Genomic DNA, 27070 nt, shown 5'->3' with positions numbered 1-27070 from the left:
AGCTATGCAAGAGTATTCTCCCTGTCCTCAGTGCATTCAACTTCAGCACAGTAACAATCTAAATAGTAGTAGAAAACTAAAAAGAATATTAAAGGCAGACATTTGGGGGTTTTTTATTATTATTATTGAGACTGCTACTTGAAGAGTCATTTCTCTTTTCCATAAAACAATATAGCAACTAAGTTCAAGGATAAGGTCGATTTCCAACATAGCATTACCTTGTCATGCACATCCTGCAATAGATCACGGATAATCAGTTGTCTGTCCTCAGCCTGTATGAGGTCCTGGGGGCAGGCAGTGAGGATAATTTCCACCAGTTGTCTCCAAGACTCTAAAGCATGTCTCTTAGCATGGAGGCACTGCAGCAGCTTGTTCCGCTCCACTACATACTGTAGGATAGTGTTGATCTCCTGAACATCCACAACAAATCAACTGAGTTATAAAACACTAAAAAAAGTTAATGGCAAAAGATAGATTTCAAGATAACAATTTATCTATTAATAATAGTCTTGGGAAAAAAAATAAGTCTTCAGCTTATCAGAAATAAGCTGCTATTCATGATTCTATGATTCATCATTGTAATGCAATAAGCCAATCCGTTTCTGACCTGCTTTTCACAAGGTCTTTCCATCATGACTGTCTCCAGTTCACAGTAGAAAAAAAAAAAAAGTAATCAGGAAAATTATTTTCTTACATAAAAATCAAAACAAAAACAACTATGAAAAATCTATTTGTGCATTTTCTTCCCATTTTAGTCTGAGACATTTCTCCTTCATCCTTCAACTTTCAAATCCATCTAGTCAATTTCAACTAAATTCAAAAGACAGCAGGAACCTCATAAGATAACTAAGCTCCAAGTTCACTGAAACTATATCTGTGTAGAAGAAAGGAGAAATAAATTGGCATCCTCTGTGAGGCAAAAGTGAGATGAACTTGGCTACTACACACTGTACTTCTCAACTGCCAATCCTGACATCAGTATACCTTCTGTGTAAGTGGAGTGGCAGCTGCAGCTGTTAACAGTAAAGGGAAGGGAAAAGGTTCAAGAAAAAAAGAACACAGACTACAGGTCTGCTGTTTAAAGAAAAGTATGTTGAGATGTAGTTTATCTTACCAATTTCTTTTTTCTTCAGGAATTACTAACACAAAGTTAAAACTCAAATCCATAAGCTTTTGTTGTAAAGTTTACTGCTTAATAATACATGAAATCTGCCAAGAGGAACAACAAAGAGTAGTTTACTTTTTCTGTATTTACCTCCATAAGTAAAGGTCTCTGACCTATTGCTGCCATTCCTTGAAGAGCATTGACTTCTGCAACCAGAACTCTATGAAGGTACTGAAATTAAAAAGTTAAAAAAGAAACTTTAATAACAAAGAAGATGTATTTGTCCTTCCTAGAAGTACTTAGGAGATGGTTACATAATGACAGATGCAATTGAAGGACTAAGACTTAAATATGGTTGACTCATTTTTTAGGTTTTTCTCATACTTCATTCTCTAACTACAGTGCTTTAGCTGTCTAGTCACTCTACCTGCTAAACGCACTTCTAATTTTTGCACTCATTCATTTCTTTCTGGTCCAGAAGTTATTCTGTCCTTTCATGAGCTCTTCTAACACATCACAATCCCTTTCCTCTTCAACCTCCACTATAGCTCTCTTGCACAAAAGGAAGCATTTGTTGTCTCTCAAGTCTAAAATACATTTTTCAATATATAATAGCCGGTTCCTAACATAGAATAACTGCACTCCTATCACCACCCAGATCACATTTAGGTTACATTCTGTTCCTGCTCTGTCTCTTGACTCTCAAATGACAACTTTTTCAGGACTATTTATCACATACTTGTCAAGTTCTCATCACAATGCAACACTATCTTAACTGAAGTCTCTAGGAACTACTGCAGTATACAACTACATTGTGTATGTAACCGCGTGCACATATGTAGTACTACATAGCTGTGTATTGGAGATCAATGAAATACATAAGGTAGATGGCATAACTGCAATATCACTTGGGTGTTACAAGATGGTAAAAGCATTAAGATAGAAAATATCTCTTGAAAGTGTCTTGAACAGATGCATCTGTCTACTGCAAATGAGGAATAGGGGTGTGCAACAGAAAAGAAGAAATAAACTAATCCAAATAGTTTGCATAAAACATTCACTTATCAGAAACAGCTGTATTTTTTATGCAAAAGCAAGTTTCAAAGTTTTATTAATACACTGATCATTTTTTTATTCCTATGAAGACACACAACAGCACATGCAACTTGAGAATATAGACCACAGTGCACCTTAACGTTGCAGACCACTTGTCCACGTGCATTCTTGTGCTCACAATTGGCAATCACTTGCTCAATCTGAGCCCGGTCAAAAAAATCCAGCTGTAAAGGCTCTGGAATGTCCTGACTGAAGTCAATTGAATCCAGGATACTTAAGATCTTCCTGCGCACTGGAAATGTAAATAAATTCAAACTGTATTCAGAAATACCAAGGGGAAGACCAAAAAAAAAAATGACAATAAGAGCCACAACTTACCTTTGCAAATCCTAATCTTAAAGTGTAAAGTTTCAAAAGAAAACATTAAATCTTCAGAAAGTGCTACCAATCTATAAGGCTTAAAAACTTTTCTTCTTAAAATCTTTTTCTAGAGCCTTAAATTCTTAATTTGTGCTATACTGTATTGTTCTTCTGTTATGTATATATGTAACACAGCATTTACAAATATATGACTGTAATTTTTTCCCCTAAATCAAAGCAGGCTGTTTTTCAATGAGAGTCATGCAGTTTTTTGTTGAGACTTAGAAACACTGTAAAGAATCTGAAATGGCTTACTTGGGTTTTATATTCTTTGCCATGAAACTACAAATATGTTCAGCCTTAGCAACAGTCTCACTGTTAGCATTAAATTTATAGGCTGGCACACTCTCATTCTGCCCTTGCCCTTAAACATAGATACTTCCAACTTTTCCAGTCCAGTATTTTCCATCCACTCCGATCACCCACATTAAGGTTCTAAAATTACTTCCCCCCTCCTCCCCCCACTAAATAAAATTGTTCCAAGTGCTAATGCTGTTTAGAATGTCTCTTATTTTCTTTTTCAAAGTGTCCTTGTCATGGTAACATGGAGGAAGCTGTAGTGCAGGCCCAATAAGCAGTTCTCGGACTTTCTCCTGGCTCTGGTCTTCAAATTCATCTCTAGCCCTGCTGGAACAATCTGGTGCCTCTGCCAGCACTATTTAAGGATAGGATATTTGAAATGCTTGGGAGGAGGTAGAAGGGAAGGGCAAGACAGAAGCGACCACACAGACTCCGCAGTCAGGAAAAGACAGAAGGAGCAATGCCAAACCAGAGACACCTTTGCAGTCCGTGATGAGAAGCAGAGACCCCGTGACAGAGGGGATCACAGTTTAGACTCTGGGGTCAGAGGGAGCAAGTAGTTTAGACTCCAACTTGAAGAAGACGAACTGGGGTTGCAGCACCCTGTCAGTGGTCCATGCAAGGCTGCCTGGTGTGTGGGAGACCTCGAGCCGGAGCAAGGGGTGGTGAGGAGCATTTCTCCTCAGGAGTGCGGTAAGTGTAAAGACACATCAGGAAAAGTCTGACTGCACCCTCCATTCCCAGCCTCTGTCACTGCTTATGGGGGGAGGAGGTAATGATACTGGGCTCAGGCCTCTGAACCCAAGAAGAGAGAAGGGGTGGTGGAATAGGTGATCTTAAAAGGCTGGTTGCACTTCCATCATTTGCCCTATTGCAAATTATTTTTTCATTGGATATTTCTGTTCGTTATATTTTAGTTGGAGGCAGATTAAATTAAGTTTTGTTTTCTTCCCCAAGTTAAGTAGCCTGGTCTGTTTTGTCCAAGATCACAAGTGGCAATTAAGTTCTCCCTGTCCTTTGGGGTTCTGAAGTCCGTGGTACTTAAATCTAATTGTCCCTGGATAGGCCTAAACCATGACAATCCTTTCTAGAAGTGTCCTGCCCCCCATTCAGGACACTTCCCCATTCAGGATAAGAAAACCTTTACTAAGAAAAATCAATCAATCAATCAATTACCATACGGCTTACCTTTGGAAGCAGTGTCAAAGTGCAGAAACCCACTGACTGATCGACTTTCATCTTCCATCCCTCCTTCACCATCCGCTGAAGGTAATGAAAGATATTAAATATTTAGAAAACAAAAATTGAAGCAAAAAAAACCACCTACTTGTTAGTATTGAAAGAGAAAGTCAGAGAGACCACACACAAACTTTTCATGTGAAAGTCTTCTAATGCAAACACAGCCTTAACTGTTAATAAAATGAGCATAATCTGTATATCACAGAAGCTACCCAGTTATCAAATGTAGATCAGACAGTACTAGAAATGCCTAAGAAGACACTCCACTCTCCAGTATGAATAATACAGTTGGCTGAACACTGTAAAATGAGTAGGGTATCTGGATACAGTTTTCCATATTAGATCTCCACAGGGATCAAGAGACACTATTCAGACAGATAAAACTGAAGGAAATCACCATAGTGCTAAAGCCTGTTATGATATATTCTAGCCATTCTGTTTATTTTCTTCATGCAAAAGGTTTTATTGCCACCTGTTTCTGTTTCTCTTGTTTAACTTCTACTCTGTTCCGAAACACTGAAATCTTGCCATCTTATTTAACATTGCATTTTACATCACATTGGGATGAAACATGATTTTTGCCATTTTATAATGTTAAAAGTCAAATTGACCTGTAGCTACTACGGCGTGCAAATGTGTGATAGACAGACAGAAGTTAAAACTGAGAAAACTTTGTCTAAAACTGTTTACAGAGGAAGCCCCTCCACCTTCTCTACACACAGTGACAGCTCTGGGTAGCTGCTAAAAATAAATAATTTTATAATTTTCATTATTGTTTTTATATTCCTGTTTCCTACCCCATAAACTACATTTTTTAAAAAATTACTATATACACTGAGATGTGAAACAAATGAAACAAAGTAGCAATGAACAAAAAGATGCCCTGATTTCTTTCACTTTGGAGTGCACACCCATCATCATCTTTCCTTCTCTCAACTTCCCAGTAGCAGTTTGTTGTAGGCACCTGGAAGATATCGGGCTCTAACGCGAGAGGTGAAGAGTACAGAAGAGGTGGGCACAGGGAGGAGTTAAAGGAGGTGCTTGTGTTAGCAGATAAAAGCACATGGCGCAAGCAATAAGTTGGAATAAAGCATCATCCATACTGAGTATGCAGTGATCTTGTCCCCTCAGCGGGGCTGGGCTGAGTGATCTGTGCAGGCGGCCTGGTGATGTTGCCAGTAGCGGCAACAGCAGTTCCAGAGCCGATATCACAAATGGACTATCACAAGCTTATAGAGAAAAGTATTCAAGTAAGCTTCTTATACTTCCATTGATTCAAGCACATTTACCCTCACAGTAAGTTCCTCTTACCCAAGTATGGTTTGACAGGCATGTCATCAAGCAGCAGGTGCAGGAGTCTCTGCGTATGGGAGCGCTGGCGGTTCAGTGACGTCACACGCATTTCTATGGCTGCAGTCTTCATTAGCCAAGACATTTGGTTCAGTGTTGAAATCTCATGTTCTAGGTGAGGGTAAAGAAACAATTGTAAAATTGAACAGAAAGGTTAGTAGAGGCAGTAATTAATTCAGTGTAATAATGTTACCAGTGCTGCTTCTGCAATTCCCAGGGAGTCAAAGGATGCAACAAATTTTAAGCATGAACAAATATTATCTTAGCATAAAAATTACCTTTGATAGAAAATGGCAAATATTGCAGCTGAGTGAATAAGAAATCCTGACTGGTCCTCAGATATCTCATAGTTGGACCTGATGTGTCAGAGCATGCACACAATTGATAGATCACCTGATGATCAAAAACAATGGATATCCATTATGGAATTTATTTTAAAAACAAAGCAACCACCAAATTAAAACAAACATAATACTGTTTTACTCTTCAAACAGTATCACCTGTATTAACAGGAAATTTTTCATCAGCTTACTTACAAAGCTGATCATATTATTTTTAACAGCATTGAATTAACTATGACATTAAAGGACAACCAGCAAGTGGTTATATCCAACAGTTAAATGCTCACAACATGACACTATATAAACCTTCGTTCAGCTCACTTAAAAATAAACGTATTTTTTAGTCTCCAGGTTCACCACACCAGGAAACAATCTTTTTTTTAACTTCCTCTCCTTCTACAGTATGGCCTCATTCACTTCTAATAACCTTAAAAATCCTTTCTATAATCCAAAATATTTCAACACGTTTCAACAAAATACAACATTATATGACTTAAGGCCAAACATCAGTTACCTTGCACATATAAACCCTTAGACATACAAACATACATTCTGTCCCTGTTACAGAATACAGAAAATAATTTTATTGGCTTATTTGGCATGATTTGCTAACTTAGTTGCTACCAATCTGCAGTTCCCATTTTTTTTTTAAATGGCATATGATCATAACAGATTCAAAGGCTTACCAAAAGTATTTAGAACATCTGTTTTATACATATATCCTGATTCCAAGTTCTAACATGAGCGCGGATTCTTTATTTTCTGTGTTGCTACAAAACAGCACTACTTCACACAGAGAAAGGCAGAATAGAAAGAGTTCAATATACATTGAAACCTGACTGATGCATTTGAAAACTGGAATTATTATCAAAATCATCAACTATCTGTTTTAACCAGCCAAGAAGTAGCTAGCTTTACTTAGAGCCTACTTTCAGTATATGGCGACAGAAAATATGCCAAATACCTGGTAACAGAGTTCTGCAAGATGAGGAGATTCCTGAACTGCTGTAGGCCCATTCCTTGTTTCTGTACCCTTCTCCAGTATGTTCAAAATAGCATGAAGGCAAGTCCGTGGGCAACCCAAGACACCTTCAAATAAAACAGTAATCTCTTGACCATTTTTGGTCTTATTTGCTCCATAGCAAATACAAGTTAGTACACAAAATTCCATAAAATGGCAAAGTTTCTTTTTTCCATTAATTAAGATAGAAGAAGGAACTGTGTTTCAGAAGAAGTACAATGGAAACACTGATAGTCAGTCTGTAGGTTTCTGAGCTGCTGGTGAAAGAGGATAAAATCTGCAATCAATTCTTTCTCCTCAGTTCTATTAAAATATATACATATTCAATAAATTTTTTAATATTCTGAGTGAACCAAATGCAAATTTGAATTCTTGCTCTAAAAATTTAATTGAATATTTATTTAACAATTTTAAAGAAGAGCTTTAAATTCTTGTCTTTATTTTACAATTACATCCCTTTTATGACTAATGCTCCTGAAAGCACTCAACACTGCAACCAAGGAGAACAGGAAGGAAATTTCAGTACTGAAGTCAAAATCCTGTATTTTTGCATTTTCCTGCAGACACTTTAATCAGCCCAGAAAGACGTCTTGAAACAGTAAAGGCATTAATAACTGCAGTTCTTACAGGAGAAATCACCTCCATTTGGACATCTATTACTCATGCTTTAGTAGGAAATTACATAGTAACTTGAGACAAAAGGCTTATGATCACTATTTCTTAATGTTATTAATGGGATAATTCAAAGAGGTGTGCAAGACTCTCATGGCTTTCAGACAAAGTCCCCTACCACTGACCTAACATACAATACTCTGTGTAATTGTGTGGGTGCTGATCAGTTACCCATATTGTTAATGTGTAACCATGCAATTTCAAAATATCTAAAACAACAGTCTGCAACTGTGTCTTTGGAGATGAAAAAAATAGATAGGTTGGCATCTTTTTTTCATCTTTATGATATATCAAATAACTTTAAGACTCCTTTTTTTTTTCCCCCAAATAATATTCAGGTCCTATCTACCCTTCATTTAGAACTATGAAAGACCAAAATATGCTGAGCCACAGTGTCCAATACAAACCTAAAGATAATGATAAATATTCTCTAAATAAGTAAAATAACTTTTTTTTTTCAAACATGTTCATATAAAACAGCTGAGAAAGAATTTCTTATTTCAGACTGGAAGGAACTCCAGGACACCTCAACTCCAAACTACTGCTCATTTATTATATTAGATCAGATTGTTCATGGCTTTATACAGCTGGGTCTTGAGAACTTCCAAGAATGAAGACTGCATGACCTCGCTGGCCAATCCACTTCACTGTCTTCACGGTGAAAAAGTTTTCCACCTGGAGCCTTTCTTGTTTCAACTTATGCCCACTGTCTCTCATCTTCCTGCCATAACGCCTTGGTTTAACGAGTTCCTCTAGTTAAACCTCTTTGCAGGTATTTGAAGACTGCTATGAGGTCCACCCAAAGCCTTCTCTTCTCTAGGCTGAAGAAGTCCCATTCCCTCAGCTTCTCCTCATAGGCTGAGTGCTTCAGATCCCCAGCCATCTCTGCTGACCTTGCTAAAGTTTATCAATATCTGTCTTGTACTGAATATAAGGCAGAAGCTGAGGACGCAAACACATACGTGCTAATGCACTATGTTTCTCATCAACTCAAGAAACATTAGGAGTGTCACTCCTGTTGCTTTAAAGTTCATATTTTCATATATATATATATATTCACACATATGAATATAGAAATAATTCATCTATCTAGCAGTAGAATGAAAATGCACATATTCAGAAATGTTTTCTTCTGCAACATTAAACAATAAAACTGTTTTTCTTCCCTGTAATTTCTTTTAAACATGAGTTTGAGGAGGAACAGGATAACAGTTAAGTAGTTTAACTAGTCCAAAGGGATAATCTGTTTTGTAGATTCCCATGTTGCCATATGTAAGTACTTCTTAGATCATCAAATCAATTTCTTTGTACTGTGGACATAACCATGCTGCACAAAATAGTAAATTTTTTACTTCTAAATTATCATTTCCTCCCACAAACTCTTTTGGGTATCAATGTATTTATGTATTTTTTAATTTAGGTTCTGAGGATTAGAACTAGGCCTGCTGTCTTATTATTAACATTAAGAGGAACTGCTGCTCCCCATGAATTTTCCAATAAATATTGTCAGTGTGGGTAACAGAACTAGCTAAATGCCAGATCAAGTCTTCCTCTTCATACCTGGATCTTGCAGATTTGTGGTGCTGACAGGTTTCTTTAGCTCAAATCCCAAGAGATACAGAGCAAGGCTGGGAGGACTACATTCAAGAGACGTGATAAGGAGATTCAGAATATGGATCCTTGTTTCATGATGGATTCGTGCCCGCTTCTTTTCAGGTTCCAGCTCTTGATTAAAAAAAAAAATAAATAAATTATAATTTTACAAAAGGTGAATAATGAAGTGAAAAAAATCCATATAATGAAATATTCCTCGTAGCCTTCAAATTAAATACAAGAAAGCTAAAGTGTTAACTTATATTAGCACAGAGTGATACAAGATCAAAATTTCAAATTACTATTCACACAGCTTTAAATAATACATCCAGAGCAATATTAAACACATGTCTTCTGAAAAGAGACTCAGTCTGTAGTTCACTTATCATACTGTGGATTTATCTTAATAAGACATTGGTGATTTTCATTCTGTTAACAGTCCAGTTCTACAGAAAACAACAAAAGAAAAGGGTTTTCTGACTTAAAAGCACTACTTTAATCTGTTTCATTAACTTAATTCTACACAAAAGACAATAGTATAAGCCATTTTTAAAGTCTTTTACATACCCTCATCTGGATTAATTAACTCTTCTGCATCTTCATTGTCCAAACATTCCACAAAACCAGCCATCAGCTTCTGGCTAATGCTCTGTACTCAACAATGGAAGGATGGAAATGAAGAGGATTTTAAGAGTATTAGAAACAATACTTTTCATCATTCCCTCCATAGAAGTTGGCAGAAGTTCTAGATAAAAACTATATAACCTAGTTAATAAGCAAAAGTTGAAAGTTGTAGCTGTTCTAAGCGTAGGTTAGCAATTACCCACTGAACAGAAAAAAAAAAAAACTATAAAGTCAAGAAAGAGTCTCAGTATCTCAAAGAATATTATCCTTTTTTCTTCTTGCAAACATTCATGATTTGGGTTTTTTCAGTTAATGAAGTAGCTGCCTTTCATAATTTCACAAAGTAAAGGACTCTTTGGAGGCAGGCAGATAGAAGACAAAATATACTTTTACTGTACTTGATTTAGAAACCTATCCTTTAAAGTAATATTATGGAGCACCAGTACTTCTCCATCAGCTTCTCTTTCCAGTTCCAAAAAACATGACACTTACTTGATCATGTGTGAAATCACCAACTAGCTTTATCTGGATGTTGGAATTATAAGAAATGCAGCACAAAATCTTGGCACTTTCAAAAGCCAGTTCAGGATTGCTGTTTCCATGATAAAGATACCTTAAAAAATATAAGTTTATTGTAATGAAACTGTTGAGGAAACTCGGTATTTCTATATGATAATATATAGGTGAGAAATTAAACAACATTTATAATTAAAACATTTAGAAATCAAATCATATTAGATAACATTAAAGCTACAAATAAAATTTCACTCTACATGAAGCACTTAACACTCCTCCACCAAAAGAAGAGTAGTAGGCTGAGCCAGAATAAGTCTCTCCTGCAATTTTTCCCATTCTGTTTCTTAAATAATCTACCTCAGGCACTGCAGGACAAGTGATAACAACTGGTCAAAGACTCACAGAAGAAACATGGAGTAAACACCTTCAGATCCCACAGAAACGAGTGTCACTGAAGACCAAAACTAGCTAAAATCAACTACTGCACACACCCAAATAGGCAAGATAAAACAAAAGCATGATAAAAGGCAGGCCTTTCTTTCCTACGTAGTAATAGTCAACAAATAGTTTAAAAGCAATATAATGAAACACAAAAACAGACACATGGAAAAAGTTCCATTTTTTAGTGCATCCTATGTTAGAATCACTACACTCAATTCTACTACTCATCAGAGTTGGTCTGTCTGTAAAGTTATTGTAAAATCAAACAGGAACAGAAGGTGTCAGTGGGAATTAGAAATCCTAAAGTTTCCCATTTTAGAGCTTCAGATTAACAGTCTGACACTTTCAATATAGTAACTAATGGACAATACTGTAAAACATTTAAGTGGTCAATAGCAAAGTTTCACTTTCCCACTCTAAGAAAATCAAAGTCTGGGGCAAATTGATAGTTATACACAAGGAAATCACTGCATATCAGGCAACCAGGAAAAAATCACGAGGGAAAAAAAGCCTGGAAATAAAAGCTATAAACGCAGATCCCAGCCTTGCACTAGACAATACACAGATCGTAACATCTGTGAAGACACCTCCCACCACCAAAAAATTTCAGAGATACTCTGCACAAAGAGAAGCATTGGCTAGCAAAACTAATGAAAGGATCAGGATCCAAATACTTCTATGCTTCCAAAGCCCCTTCCCTTCTCAGTACGATACACGTACCTAGCGATATTCACCACATGATCTGCCTTTTTAGTGCGAGGATTGATCCCTTGAAGTAGCTGCTCCAGTGGTGTGACAATAAGGGAAAGGTGGCTCTCCCGCAAGAGATCCATGAAAAGATTCTCCTTCTGGAGGGTTAAGTTTAGAAGTGCAAGGCAATACTGTACGGCTTTCTCTAAATGCTTCTTCCCTGCAGTGCACAAACAACAAAGAACCATAAGAAAAACAAAGGAGCAGTTAAATAAACTATATTCATAAATTTTATTCATCAAGCCTTGCACCAAGAAATAAACTGTCAGTTGTTTACTACTAGGAAAACTCCACCCAAAACACAGTTTTATACACAAGAGAAGCAACAGAAGATATGCAATGTCACCTTTAAATCCTACTTAGTATGCAATTTAACTTCACATGAAAAATAAATTCTAGGCACATACCAGGAAACGGAGCATAAGTATCAAGCTGCTTAACCCCTTCTTCTAGCAAACTAAGAGACAGTTCCAGCATTGGGGACTCATTCAATAGATGATACATCAAATTGAATCCAGGTGGTTTATATGCGATTATTTCTTCTCCTAAAGAGAGGAAGGGAGAAAAAGAAAACAACATCTAAGAAAAGACTTCCATTACTCAAGCTAGCCTGAGATACAGAACAGAACAGTCCCTGTTGTTGTAAATAGATGAAACATACTGCACACAGTCTTTAAAGTTTTCTTTACACGTAAACCATATAGATGACTTTAATAGTTTGTGAAGAGTAGTAATAGTAATTACCATTATCTTTCAGTATCTAATAGCACAATTTCAACTTCAGTCAGTTAGACTTTCCCTAAGTAGATCTGACCTTGGATTCAAATCTATGCAAGGACTTTATACTACATTGGAGCTACATTCAATTGTTTTGCAAGACTGAAAAGAAACTGGAAAAAGTTTACATTCCCATAAATCTGTATGAAGATCCTGGATGAGGGAAACGCATTCACAGAAATCAAAGCTGAGAAGATCCACTGAATCCCTGATGCTCACAGTGCACAGATACTTGTACATCTGTTACAACAATGAATGCAAAAAGAAAACTACTAGCCTAAAACTCAAAGTCTCTCATAAAATAAAAAGAAAAGCCAAAACTAACGTTTCTGGTTTATCTCATCTCATAGTAAACTATGGTGCATAAAGCGGGAGAGGAGTAAGAATCTTATATAATACGCAAGTCAATGAGGGTGCAATTTCTTTTACCCTAAACAATCCCTTTCTCCTTCCATTCAATCTATATCTGTGCTGACTCCTAATGTGCCAATAGACATGTCAAGATACTGTGGAGTCACATGCTGAACCAGTACAGGAAATTGATCTAGTCAAAAAAATCGGGTTTAGACATTTCTCAAGTACTGATGTTCACTTAAGACATGGTTCTTGTAGCTTTCTAGTGCTACAAGAAAATCCACAGACATCAGGCTGGTATTCAGTGTTAAAAAGAAACTTTGTATTAAAACAAAATGTGCAGCCCAAATAATCCTTAAATTTCCTATAATGAGGCAACTGCCATCCACTTTGGCCTTTTAAAGAATAGTTGTCCAGAATTAAATTACTTCAGATCATAATTCTGTTGCTATTGTCTGCTCTGGATAATTACTATATCAATAATATTAATGTTAGAGAATATATCAAATACACTGACACCTTTAAATTAACCCTATGAATAGTGGTGATTTAGATATGGACCAAAGATGTTTTTTAACTGCTCTTTAATCAATGCAAGAAAGACAGAAGTAATTTTCCTCGTAGAGCTAGGGAAGTAGGATATAAACGTACATGAAGCCCTACTGATCCAGCAACATAGCTCCAGACAGCATGTGAACCTTTTTTGAATGTCTTCCTATCTTAAAAGCCTTGGCCTAGCTTTCCATTAGCTTACTTGCAATATTAAACAAGACCACTAAGGAGATGCAAGGGAGCAAAGCAAGTTACAATTCTGTTTCTCAGTGAACAAACGAATAAGTTAACCTTGTAACTCCACATATTGGTCCACAAAGTCTTCAAGTTGAGGTTCATAGTCTCGCAGCAACTTGTAGAACACTTCCAGAACCACCTCAGCTACTTCCCACTGTAGATAATCACAGAATGAAGAAAAAGTCATTGAAGAAAAAGATACTGCAACAAGATCAGGATCCAACAAGACCAACAGGCAGTGCAGCGACAGGTCACAAATGCAGCTATCTAATATATCAAATTCTGAAATATTATCCAACACCACTTATAATTCATCATGTCAAATGAATTGAAAGGACAAGCTTTCTTTCTGAAGTAAAATGGAACACAAACAGATTTATTGTCTATTTTAGACAATACATATTAGTATGTTGAAATTACAAACAATAAAGAGTCTTTAACAGGTACACAGCTAGTAACAGACCACAAATACCTTACAGGATACAGTTTAGCATGTGCTTTCATCCATAAAGATCATAAAGGAAACTCAAATTCCTTGGTCCAGAGAGTCAGAGTGCTTCTCTGAAGTAACAATGAGGAAAGGATAAATATGACGTGTAGATTTTGGCATGTGGCATTCACATGCCATTAGCCAGGTAGTAAACTTGCAGAATTCTGCATAGGAAATTGAAATTTATCAATAATATAAACGTTTTGGGTTGGTTTTTTTTGAAGAGATTTTATGCAAGTTCCTCAGAAGTATTCATAGATCCTGACGATCCATGAGTTGAAAAATCACCTGTTTACAGAATCAGAACATGGGTCACCTCTGCTGCATCAAACTTGCACAGGTTCTCAGACACATCTAAATCAGATCAACAGTGCCAAATCATTTTAAAGACATCCTAAAAAAACAAAACGTAAAGAAAAGATTTTCCAACAAACATTACCTTTTCAGCAGCTCTCCGATAAGCTCTGGTGCGGAACCGCAGAAACACGGCATCCCTAAGGAACTGGAGATAGGGATCAAAGCCTGGTGGGCGGAGACCTGCTCCCAAGTTAGAGGGGAATGAACTCTCCACGAGCGTGCTGATGAGTCGACAGAAGGCACGGGTTAAAGGGTATTCCTCACATCGAGACTCAATCTCATTCAGTTCAACCTTCCCAAGAGAATAGTAAAAACAGAAGGAGAAAAATCAGAGATTTTGAGGGAGATGAAAACATGTGAGAACAAATAATACAAGCGTATCATCTGTGAATTACTTTACAGTGACTTGACTTTGCATTTTTGTCTACAGTACACCACAAACAGCAAACGCAGTGAAGCAACAGTATGGGAATTTCAGTTCAACAATCCACTCTTCATTCATTTTGGAGCTACTAGAAGATATATCTCAACATTTACATACTTTGCTTTTCTTTACCGTTTTAATTAGAATTGAAGTGAGCCGTACTCAGGTGTAACAAAAGTGAGGCCTATTTAGGAATTTTGGAAAATCTTGGCAAGAAATGCTTAAAGGGAATTTGGGGGTTTAGATGCTGCCCTATTACTAGTATGAAGTGCTGCCGCTACCAGCAACATCACCAGGCCGCTCGCAAGGGTCACTCAGCCCACCCCCGCTGAGGGGACAAGATCACTACATACACAGTATGGATGATGTTTTATTCCAACTAATTGTTTACACCATGTGCTTTTATCTGCTAACACAAGCACCTCCTCTCACTCCACCCCATGCCCACCTCTTCTGTACCCTCCACCTCTCACGTTACAACCCGAGATCTTCCGGACGCCTACAACATGAAATTGCAGTAGATTCATAACTGGACAAAATTTCCAGAAATTACAAGCAGGCCTGACAGTAAATTAAGAAGCAGTGAAATGACAGTATGTCCTAGTTTCAGCTGGAATAAAGCTAACTTTCTTCCTAGTAGCTGATATAGTGCTGTGTTTAGGATTTAGGATGAGAATAATGTTGATAACACACGGATGTTCTAGTATAAACAATGTTTAGCAACAACTAAGTCAAGGACTTTTCAGCTTTTCATACTGACCTGCCAGCAGAGGTTGGGAGTGCACAAGAAGCTGGCAGGGGACACAGGAAAGACAGTTGACCCAGAGAGCCAAAGGGGTATTCCACAGTCATGCCCATTATAAAAACTGGGGAGGGCAGATCACTGGCTCTGGGACTGGCTGAGCATTGGTCAGCAGGTGCTGAGCCATTAGGGTTAACATGTGAAGTGTGCATCACTTGCCTTTCTTGGGTTTATTTCTCTCTCTTTTTTTGTTATCTTCCTTTTCATTACAGTTAGTATTGTTGTTGTTATATTCTATTTCAAACTGTTCTTCTCTCAACCCAACAAGTTTTACTTGTTTCCTCCCCCATTGGAAAGGGAGAGGAGTGTTTAAGAAGCTGCGTGGCGCTTAGTTGCTGGCTGGGCTTAAACACAACACAGCACCTATTTCAAAGGTTTCCTGTAGACACAGCAGCAGATCCTGCCTCTGCAAGCATTTCCCAAAGTCATGGTCAGAGAAGCTGCCTTGGTAGAAAGAAACCCTTACCTCAATCCCAATTGCTTGTCTCTGGCCTGGAGTTCTCGCAGTTTGTAATATCTTCAAAACAGAAAGAGAAATTAAAACAGGCAAACAATACATTTCACATCATCAAAATGCAGTTCCACCATTTCTACCAGGACTGAAAAGTACTCGTCACTTTTTGGCTGTAAGAAGAGGTTTCAGATTTTTCTGTCTGAAAGGCTGGATTATATGTTGTAGACTTGTATGCTTCTGGCTTTACATCCTCAAAGATCTGCACCATGTTTATTGTTAAATGAAACAAAGAACAAAAATGCCTTCACATTAATGATTTTTGTCTTATATTGGCTAGGGGAAAGACACTTCCCTCATTAGCTCTTACAACACTGTATTTTAAGGAATATCATGAATTAAAAAGCAGAGGTGGTGAGTATATAAAATGCTGCTGCTGTAAGATATCAGATTCTTTTTATTAGTCTTGTCAGGCTGTTTTTATTAGTAATTAATAATAAACCAGCCGTTGCAGTTCAAATGCCTCAAATTCTCCCAAATAAGCCAGCAATTAGTCTGAACCATAACACACACTACAAAATAAGCCCATCCCATCATGATATTTGTTTTAACAATACTGAGAGCATTTTAATTTTATATTCATGTCCTTGGGATTCATACTTAATTTTTTTCTCTGAAATCAGGACAAAAGGGAAAAAATACTGTTTTAAAAAGGCAGGGCTTTTAATGTGTGCCTGATGTTTACCACCTAAATGTGAAAGTTGGTGACAATATCCTGTAAATTACAATTAACTTCCTCTGAAAATTAAATGCCTGATAGAGGAGCTTTTTTAGGCAGTACCTTCGTTCTATGAGCATCACTCACACTAGAAGAATATTAGAAACCAAAAAAATAAATCCAAACCAGAAAAATATGTAACTTTCAAAACATTTATCACTGATGACATAAACTGAGGAAAACACATTGAACACAAAGGACTGTTTAAGAAACCTGTACTTATGTAAAATAAGCACAGCCAATGAGATCTGAGGCATAAAACCATACTGTCATTTTCAAAATCAATTGAAAGAAAGAAAATAAGCGGAAAAAAAAAACTGTATTCAACAAGAAAATTTAGGAGTAAATGCAATACTATTTCAAATACACCAACGATTTCCACAAATTGGGATGTTCTAGTTCTGAGCACTGAAAATCCTACGATACCTGTGTATATTCCAGGGACTGCCAGAGCGAAGCAGCTATTTCAGGAGATTTTCCAAAAGCAGTAAGGGTCTCTAATAGCTCTGCTTTCAAAATAGGAGGAATGCTGCACTGCAGAAGTCCCAGAATGACCACTACTGGTGTCCACTGAGGGTGCTCACAAAGAGCCAAGCGAGCATTCTCACTCTACACAATTCAAAAGAAAACAAAACTGCAGTTTATTACTTTGAAGATTATTCCTGCCTTGCCGTCTCTAACTCACAGTTCCAAATCATCAACTGCTTCATACTTGAAGGTACACAAAACCAATGACAGAACATTCCAAAGCAAACAATCTTAATTGAACAAAAAGCCCAACTTAATGACTGACAAGTGCTAAAATTGTGCCTATCCATACAAAAAAATTATGTGGATAATACAAGCTTCTCATAACAACTGATTTTCTTTTTCAGTAGACATATATTCACAGAATTAGTCTTAAGTAAGTATTTACACTGTAGACAGCTTCCTCAAACACTGGTAAGAGGGACTTTATCAATATTTCTATTATGAAAAGTCTATTTGGACATTTGCTAGGAACTTCTATGAATTTGTTTACGTGTAAGAGCAGGGTCATCACTAGTGTAATCCCATTTGAGACTCTCAGATGAACCACTGGAAAGGAAAAAGCCTTATCCAATGATAATTCCCTGCATCCTTAAGATAAATTTACCTCTTCCCAGGTTACGGTTTGATTATGCCAGGAAACATCATTTGAAGAGTTCCTTTTTCCCCACACTTATCCAGTGCTGACACAACAGCTCACATAGTAACACCCATTATCACCACCACCAAGGACGATTTTTAAAAAGCCCAGTTAGTTTCATCGATCTGCCTTGTGTACCAAGTATATCTCACTACATCACAGAACTTTTAGGCTGCAGAGTCTGGTGGGTACCAAAGAGCTGAATTCCACTCCACTCAGAATTAGCCAATTTACAGTACAGAATCTGTAGTGTGGTTTATTATCTTGGAATCTTCTTGCAGTCAATTCACAGCTCATTTTGAACTCCTGGCTTGAGGACAGTTGAAATTTAACTCTGGAAGCAATTTCCACAGTTGAGTTCCCTTGCCAAGTTTCTACCATTTCCTTTATTATTATTATTGCTTTTTCAAAATCATGAATAAATGCAAATAAACTTAGTAATCTATAGTAATTTCTTTGCATATATCTCACTTTTGAGAGACATCTCCATGACACTAAAGTGTCAGGAAAGGAAGAAAATCTGTAACACCAGCAACACAGGAAAAGTTGTCATCTCTTCCTGCTTTACCTGTTTTTGGTCATAATAGTTGTTCCCCATGTTTCCCGTACTTTTGAAGTTCACTAATCAAATGACAACACTTCCTAGGTAACTTTGCATTACACATTTTTTTGGTCAAGTGAATTTCTCAGATGAATAATGATGTTTTGCAAGAAAAAAATGTATTAACAAAGAAAACCACATAAAAGGTCACTTACCCAATTTACTATAACAGTTGTCAGCTGTAAAAATGCAATTAATCCATCCTGTTCTTTCTGTGTGATTCCTCGCAGAGGCAGGTGACGATATTGGACACTGTCTGCACTCGGCAAGTCTTTCCTTAAATGCTCGTGATAAAGCATCAAAGAGTGGAAGAAATGCTCCCAGGAGACAGGGCTGCCACCTGCCCCTTGGATGTTTTCCGCTAGAAAAATGACAAAGAGGTGACAAGACTGTCTTTGTACTCTTTCATTCACAGGGTGCTAAGCAGGGTAGTTAAATTTAAAAGGAAAACTTTCTTGTCTAGAGGAAAAAATAGAGTTCAAAGTAAAGCTATTGTTTCTCAAATTAGTGGCTGTGGTTTGAATTTTATTGCTGTTGGGTTTTTCATTTGGTTTTGGTTTGTTAACACAGATAGAAAGCTGCGAATGAGAAAAGCCAGTAAAAATAATTTTTCTGCTTTATGAATCAGAATGTCTGTGTCATCCCCCAAGTAGGGTTTTTTTCCAATTTTATCAATGCAAAATTAAGGTAAAACAGAGGACTGACCAGAATCTGATACTTTGAGAAAGTACCATTATAATTCATGTATCAAAAAATTCTAACAAAACAAAGTGTTTCTGAAAAAAGTCAGCTTAGGAAAGAAAACCATATTTACTATATACAACTTAAAAATTAAGACATTATTCATTTTATTTTCTATTTTAGAACAAGCAATATTGATATTCTCTACTACTTTGTGTTAAGACAAACCTTTTTTTAAAAAAATGTATTATTTACAGAATCACAGAACCTTAAGGGTTGGAAGGGACCTCAAAAGATCATCTAGTCCAACCTCCCTGCCTGAGCAGGACCTCCTACCATAGGTCACACAGGAACTTATCCAGGTGGGTTTTGAATGTCCCCAGAAAAGGAGACTCCACAAACCCATCTGGGCAGCCTGTTCCAGTGCTCTGTTACCCTCGCTGTGAAGAAGTTTTTCCTTATATTTCCTTGGAACACCTTATGCTCCAGCTTGTACCTGTTGCTCTTTGTCCTGTCATTGGATATCACTGAGAAGAGCCTGGCTCCATCCTCCTCACACCTGCCCTTTACATATTTGTAAACATTAATGAGGTCACACCTCAGTCATCTCTTCTCCAAGATGAAGAGCCCCAGCTCCCTCAGCCTTTCATCATAAGGGAGATCCTCCACTCCATCATCTTGGTGGTACTCTGCCGAACTCTCTCCAGCAGTTCCCTATCCTTCTTGAACTGAGGAGCCCAAAACTGGACACAATATTCCAGATGCGGTCTCACGAGGGCAGAGTAGAGGGGGAGGGGAACCACTCTCAATCTACTACTCACAGCCTTTCTAATACACCCCAGGATGCCATTGGCCTTGGCCACAAGGGCACATTGCTGGCTCATGGGCATCCTGCTGTTCACCAAGACAAAAATTTCACTATGAGAATTACTTGCTAAGTTGCTCAGACATTTCATTATTTAATCAGTCTTTTTTCTGCAGATTATACTTTCAAGTGAAAAGTGAAGCCTTACAATTTTATCTTTGTACTAAAATTGAAATGTTAAAAGTGCGAAGTCACAATTCATCTCCAATGAGTCTTTGTACTTTTCTGAAGAAAGAGTTGAGAAAGAGCTGAAGTATCACTTTTCTTACCATGACTACTGCCATTGACCTTTAGCAAACTAAAGCAGTAATGAGCACACTGAGGCCCACTAGCCAGTCCCCGCAGCATTTTCAAGTACGGGATGTAAATTGTGGAAGGAAGTAGATCTCCCATTTGCCTAACAAACTTTGACAAGACAACCTGGAACAAATAAAGACCAGCATTTAAAAAGAAATAATAAATCTGAGTACTTCAGGAAAACAATAGGCAGCAAAGTCAGAAAATAGATTCTAATGTAATCAAGGAGGGGGTTAAGGGGGTGAAATCACAATGCCAAAAAATAAAAAAAATCCTTTGTAGACTGGCCTGTTTACCTTCCCTGAAGGTGAAAATCCATGTTTCAAAGAATAAATAAACTAAATAATTAATGCTATTGCAAAGTATACTAACTCTCCAATTCTGTATTTCTAGTGACAAAACTTACAGCAGTATTATTAACACATCTCACAGTACATACTAAGCAATGTTGGGAAAGAATTGACTATGCTTGTCATATCCCTGCACAGTAACTCAGACGTATGGTGGTTCCTCCCACGGTCACGTTAGGGTGTTTGCAGATTGCATCAAGCCCTAACAAGTTGCTTTTATTCCAGGTGGGTCTTCAGATGTGTCCAATGTGTCTCGTACTAGGTTTTGCCTAACATTGCACAGTCCTTCAAGAAGGGTTGAAGGCTGACAGCATACCATCTGAATACCATCTGCCTCATCTGTTCAGGTTTTGTTTCTTCATTCTAATTTTAAGTTTCGTCTCTCATGCGCTATAACCTTTGAGCTTTAAATAATTAAATACAGATAAAGGTATGTAGAGCATACCCAAGAGCACTGTTATCAGAATTAACTTAGCAACTGCAACATAATCAGACCTGAACAAAATTTTCAAAGAAGTTTGTTAGGACTCTTTCTTACTATGTCTTCTGACAACTATGAATGACTGGCAACAGCTCACTTTACAGCAAGCAACAATAACCACATAATGCAGAGCAGGATGCAGACAGATAAGCCCTTGATAAAAGATATTGTTTTCTTAGAGGCTAGCTGTGACAAGGATACCAAAAACTTTGTTAAGCCTATTTTTACATTACTTTAATTTCAAGTTACTAGTAATTATTCAAGAAAAATCTCGATAACCTGGCGCTGAGGGGGTCGCTGATGAGCTACTCCAAGGTAGGATCCCATGATGGCAGATGTCTGCAAAGGCTCTGACGGACACCAGTATTCAATGGCAAGTTCCAGATTAAAGGGGTCTTTCCTATACAATTCAGCAACCTATCAGAGAAAAGAAGACATTAGAAAAGTATTAACTATATAAAGGAAAGACAACTACTTTAACAGGCAGCCCAGCTTCCAGATAAGTAAAACATGCCCAAGAGACAAAAAATCCCATGGCTGCTGTTTCGTTCCTTAAGACTCTCTGAAAATGACAGCTTCTAAATAGCAATGTCAGAAAAAAATGACAGCCAGAGAAATTCAAAATGCACAACCTGAGTGAAACTCTTGTCATTTTCTATCTAATTATCATAGATTAAATCATTGCTAAGAAAACAGTGCTATTGCTCCATAAAAAACATTTTCATGCCTTCATATGTTCACTTAAAAACAAGTTATCCAGTACTGAGATCAAAAATCTTACCGATTATCTGAACATACAATTGCCTCAATTCCCAGAATCTTAAGGGTTGAAAGGGACCTCAAAAGATCATCTAGTCAAACCCTCTATACTTCTCAGAGTAACTAAAGAAAATATTTCACCAAACCTTCTCCAGTTCTATACACTAAAGGACTTGAAAAAGACAAGTAATCCCTATATTAAAGACTGCTATATTGAAAATTGCCCATTTGTATGTTTTCATGCAAAATAAGGGGAAATATATGAGTTTTAAATTTATTCATTAACAGAAAATATAAAAATGCACCAGTTCAATATGCAAATCTGTTTTCTGATGTAGGAGGTTTTTTTGAAGGTGCAGTTAGGTAACCTCAATAACTAATATTTAAATAAGCATCTATTTAACCTTCTTTCAATTTTATTTTAGTTCCATTTTCTTTCTTTTATTAAGAAATGTGACAGAAACAGAAAGACCATTTGTTTTAAATGTATGCTTGTGGTCAAAATTCTGTTGAAACTAGGGAATTTGCAATTCCAGCAGCCAATTCCAGGGGTCACCTTTCCTAGCCTACTCTACAGACAATATAAAAGTCTTCCAAAATTTTCATGAGAAATATATCAACACATAAAAGCTATTTAAACATTTGGGGGAAAACCTCTAAAACTTAATTATCGTCTACCCATGGTAAATAGGAAGCAACTTGAAGACTTACAGAAACAGAAACCACTGAGTAAACATTAAGGTCTAGATACACAAAGGCGTTCCATTCCAAAGAACTTCCATACATTTAGTCAGATCTCAACTTCAGTGATAGACTCCGGTCTTAAAATTCCTACTTCTAATTTATGTCCAAATAAGACAGCTTAAGATAATAAATGTTAAGACAGTATTCTTTTTTATTATTATTTAAATATTTTGTAAAATTGTTTCAACTCTAGAATTCTTCAAATATAAGAAACAAGGAAAAAAAAAAGCAAAAGGAAAATCCAAAAAGGGAAAGATCCAGCACTGTGTATTTTCAGATACAGATCTTCTGATGATGAACAAAAGTCACAATCACTTTTTGGTACAGTATTTTTAAAGAAAATAGGGCTTACTAAAAGCATTAAATGTTCCAGGTCTCTCCGAAGGGAAATAGGTGGATCATTACCCATCTGCATGCTCATGTGGATCATGCGAGCATCTTCATCAGCACGGTTTCTCAGCTGTTTCACCTAAACAATTTATGAAGTGGAGAAAAACACTGGTCTATATTTAGCTAAGAATAAGACAAAACACAGATAAAGGAATTGTCTAAACAGCCTATTAAAAATTGAGAAAGCAGATTAACTTGCACATACATGACAAGAACTTTTTTAATCCCATGCCCCCTAAGAGCTTACACTGAAAGACTTAATTCAATCACTTTGTTACCAACAAGGCCCTCAGCTCATAAGAAAAGCACAGAACTTATACCGTGGGAGTTTTTCCAAACTGATTCTCTGCTTTGGCCCCAAAAGGTGGATCCTTTTCCTCTTTCTACTTTGAAAGAGTAGGTTAGTTTCAAACAAAGAAAGTTAGACCATTATCAACAAGGAGTGAAAAGAAACAGGAAACATTGTAAAATAATGTTTTCTGTATATAGAGCTGTAGGTTGTATCTTTCTTAGCCACTTAAAGCAACTTCTATATTTATATCTATTTTACGTCTCAAAAAATTTAGTATTGATGTAATTATTTTGGACCTAGCCTGTCACAACTCAAAACACTACCACGTCAATAAAACAGTAGGAGTAAAAAAAGAAGACAAAAAGAGGGGAATTTAAACCACAGCAATAAAAAAGCAGCCTTTAATCAGTACCCTAAAATTCTTTGGGTTGAAAAAACTAATTACTAAACAAAAAAGATCTGACATTTAATTTTTATGCAAAAAATCCTTTGACAAAGTACCTCACCAGAGGCTTATAGCAATTAAAGCAAATAGCCATGAGATGAAAAGCTAAGTTTTGTTAATGTTCCTTGCAGGGCTATATCCCAATTACCTGCTAAGAAAGACTTTCCTGTAAAAAAACTCGTGCTGGCTTCTATCAAACTGGAATACGAGTTAACGGTCAGATTTTTTACTATCTATTACAAAATCCTGTTTGTAATGAATAATATCTCTTTTCATCTTTAGGCATTAGCTATGATCAGTTGCAGATCTGCAACAAAGCAAAAAATCCAAAAAGGAAGATAAATACTCTCTCAGAGATAAAGTCTCCAATTCCATAATGCAATGCAGAAGAGAGATGTACCAAAAAACCAACAGCTATGGGATTTTCAGACAGCTCTGTGGATACAGGAGATGTGGTCAGATCTGCTCTAAATCTATTAAGGCAGCAACCTCTGTCTGGGTCAGTCTTCAGCTCTTCCATTTCTTTCAAAAATAAACCCTGCTTCTCTTTCATAAAAAACAGTATCATTACAGTGAGACATTTCATCTTTCATAAAACAACACCATCCAGTGAAGAGCTGTCTCATAAAAAAGTTCTCAGGTCCAAAGTTCTTTGCACTCGGTTGTTTAAGGAACTTTCATAAAATATACCTCACATATTTCTCATATATGCAAAAGATTCCAAAAGGCTATTGTGTCTCTATTACAGGAAACATCATTGCATGCAGCTTTCAATGGATGTCCAAAGCCTGTTACAATGTTGTAAGTGTTGTATGCAAGCAACCACCACAGCAGAAATACAGCTGTAAAGTTATCAATATGAACTTGTTTGAACTGGCCGTATCCTTGTTCTAGGAATATTCTGTGGCTTAAAAAGCCTGAGAAAACATGTGCAATACCAATAGATTATAAACAAATTAGTATTAAACCTAAAAGCTGTCTACAACATGTTCATATACGCTCTCAAAGATTATGGTTCAAATATTGTTTTTCCTGCCAATATTGTTCTCATTCTGTGAGGTTACAATGAACAAATTATATTTTAGAACAACTCTTCTTTTTGCACACTGAAAAAAAGTAATTCTTTGGCAATTCCAACTACAGCTCAACACAATGAAGGTCACAAAATAGAGCCTCCTTCAATTCAATAGAAACACTTCCACAGAATTTTAATTTTCAACGTCTAGATACAAGGTCTTGTACAAATTAAACTATTGTAGTTGCTTCAAACTGTTTAAAAAACCCTTCTGTAGCATTTCTGCTGTTCTAATGAAAACAGCGGCTCATTTTCCCAACAATTGATATTACTGAAAGAAAAGGCAGAATTCCTCCCCTTAAATATGGAAAAGATCATCAGTACAAGAATAAATTAAAACTGAGGTAAAACCACTACATTTAGATTATGCCACTGTCTGTATCAAAAGAAAAAAGAATAACAAAAAACAACAACAAAAAAATCAATATCCACATACATTACCATCAATTCCAGCATTCATTTAAATTTTAATCACATAAAACAAAACAAAACCACTACCACCACAAAACCATAAAGGTTTCACAAAGTCAACAAGTTTTCTGAACTGCTACACCTCAAGTTGAGGGTCATATCTGAATCTCTATGCGACCTGTCCTAATGTTGAAAATACAGAAGAGATGACCACATTTCCCAAGAACTGCTACTCCCACAAACAACTTACTTTCATTGGCATGAGTGCAAGGAAGTCTGTGACAAGGTTATGAATTTTGCGAACATAAAATTCCTCCTGGTAGAAATTTTCAGACCCCACTACAGATTCAGTCAGGAAGAGGAAGACATTATCAGCAACTGCTAGTTCTGCCATTGCTTCATCTGCCTCGGTGAATTCTGCAAGAGCTGGGCAGCAAAATCACAAGAGGGGAAAAAATTAGCAGCTACCAAACAAAACATATTTCAGGATAAGCCCAGCTGACATGCAAACTGACACACTTCTATCAACTATGTTTTTTCCACTGTACAGGACAACATTAGACTGGAAAAGACAACGTCAGAAAATGATCTCAGCTTTCTTCTTTATTAAATGATGAAGTGCACCATCTACTTACTCAACCGAATCTATGGCTGTGAACTAAGAACTACAAACCAACCTTAATTAAACATTAATTATAATGTTTACATTCTTTTTAATGGTTTAACATTTACAAATGTAAAAAGTCACAATCATGAATCTTAACTTAGGCTGCTAAAATGCAATCTTTCACATTTTTCAGTACATTAAAATCTCTCTCACTTCAATGAGACACTGTGCAATATTGTTGTCTAATAACTACTTCTAAAGCTGTGTACATTTCAGAGCAATTCAATTCTGAACAACCAAACTCAGATACTGAGAAAGCTTTGAAGGGAGTGTCAATGTAATTTTATTATAAAGGTAAATACTAACACTTCAAAAAGGTAACAGATATTTCAACTTATGCCAGTTGCAAGCTCTAAATACTAATGTGGAGGCACTGCACTTTAGGATAATTTACCTGTCACATCAGATAGTTGGGATATTCCTCGTAATGCCAGCGCCCAGGCTAATCTAACAGTAGCTTGCAGGCCTGGTAATTTCCAAGGCTGAGACTCCTGAAGACGAGTGTGTATTGTTGCTATGTACTGTCTTTCTGTTAGCAGAGGGAGACGGTGCATCAAATCTTGAATAACACAAAACACAACACCAAAATCCAGTAAATGAATGTGAAAACAAGCAAGTAAAATCCTACCAATTTGTTACTGATCAATAACAAAATTAATTCAATTTATTCATCTGCACAATATAACCTCTTTGGGAAATTTGCCAGCATTACCTTCACGATCCTCTGTGCCTTGTTCCAGAAAGCTGACATCAAAGCAGTAAAGGAGAGCCATGAGAAGAGACAAGTTCACACCATCCAATGAGCCATCAGCTTCCACAGTTACTTTCTCCAGGTAACTTATGAGGATTAAAGTGTCATCCTTACTCAGTGGTGACTGGCAGGTCCAGACAAATAGACTTTCAGCCAAGGACTGTCGGCATTCTTTAATGAGGTCAGAAACCTTTAAAAGAAAAGTCAAAAAACAGTGGATATAAATATTCTGGCAACATGTTCATCTTTCTCAGTCAAACAGTATGACAGGGTTGTTAAAAACTACTCTAAAGACAGAAGGTAGAGAAAATGTTGGGCTTCTTTGATTGCTAAGCAACAAAAGGCACATTTCTGATTGTTCAATAGGTTCATATTCACATGTATTTCATGTGAGGTGTGAGCATATATGCTACAACATGACTTATGCAAAACAGCATCTCTGT

At 36.8% G+C, this 27070-nt stretch overlaps 1 protein-coding gene across 1 annotated transcript in view; it reads right to left on the bottom strand.

Moving 5' to 3' along the window:
• Window positions 1–27070, bottom strand: part of NUP205 (nucleoporin 205) — a 51317-nt gene that overhangs the window by 14322 nt on the left and 9925 nt on the right. Inside the window, exons 6-28 of the mRNA XM_062014927.1 lie at window positions 26589–26817; window positions 26271–26435; window positions 25460–25635; window positions 22949–23065; window positions 21373–21510; window positions 20235–20385; window positions 18575–18780; window positions 17077–17259; window positions 15888–15938; window positions 14278–14487; window positions 13403–13502; window positions 11836–11973; window positions 11399–11588; window positions 10214–10334; window positions 9665–9746; window positions 9065–9229; window positions 6776–6900; window positions 5749–5863; window positions 5432–5581; window positions 4070–4144; window positions 2296–2453; window positions 1256–1336; window positions 219–410 (exon numbers count right to left, since the gene is read on the bottom strand). Coding sequence (XP_061870911.1) covers window positions 219–410; window positions 1256–1336; window positions 2296–2453; window positions 4070–4144; window positions 5432–5581; window positions 5749–5863; window positions 6776–6900; window positions 9065–9229; window positions 9665–9746; window positions 10214–10334; window positions 11399–11588; window positions 11836–11973; window positions 13403–13502; window positions 14278–14487; window positions 15888–15938; window positions 17077–17259; window positions 18575–18780; window positions 20235–20385; window positions 21373–21510; window positions 22949–23065; window positions 25460–25635; window positions 26271–26435; window positions 26589–26817 — 3318 coding nt within the window. The remainder of the gene's footprint in view (window positions 1–218; window positions 411–1255; window positions 1337–2295; window positions 2454–4069; window positions 4145–5431; window positions 5582–5748; window positions 5864–6775; window positions 6901–9064; window positions 9230–9664; window positions 9747–10213; window positions 10335–11398; window positions 11589–11835; window positions 11974–13402; window positions 13503–14277; window positions 14488–15887; window positions 15939–17076; window positions 17260–18574; window positions 18781–20234; window positions 20386–21372; window positions 21511–22948; window positions 23066–25459; window positions 25636–26270; window positions 26436–26588; window positions 26818–27070) is intronic.

Source organism: Colius striatus, chromosome 1 (genome assembly GCF_028858725.1).
Source record: "Colius striatus isolate bColStr4 chromosome 1, bColStr4.1.hap1, whole genome shotgun sequence".
NCBI classification, from domain to species: domain Eukaryota; kingdom Metazoa; phylum Chordata; class Aves; order Coliiformes; family Coliidae; genus Colius; species Colius striatus.
This window is presented reverse-complemented; position numbering and strand designations above follow the sequence as displayed.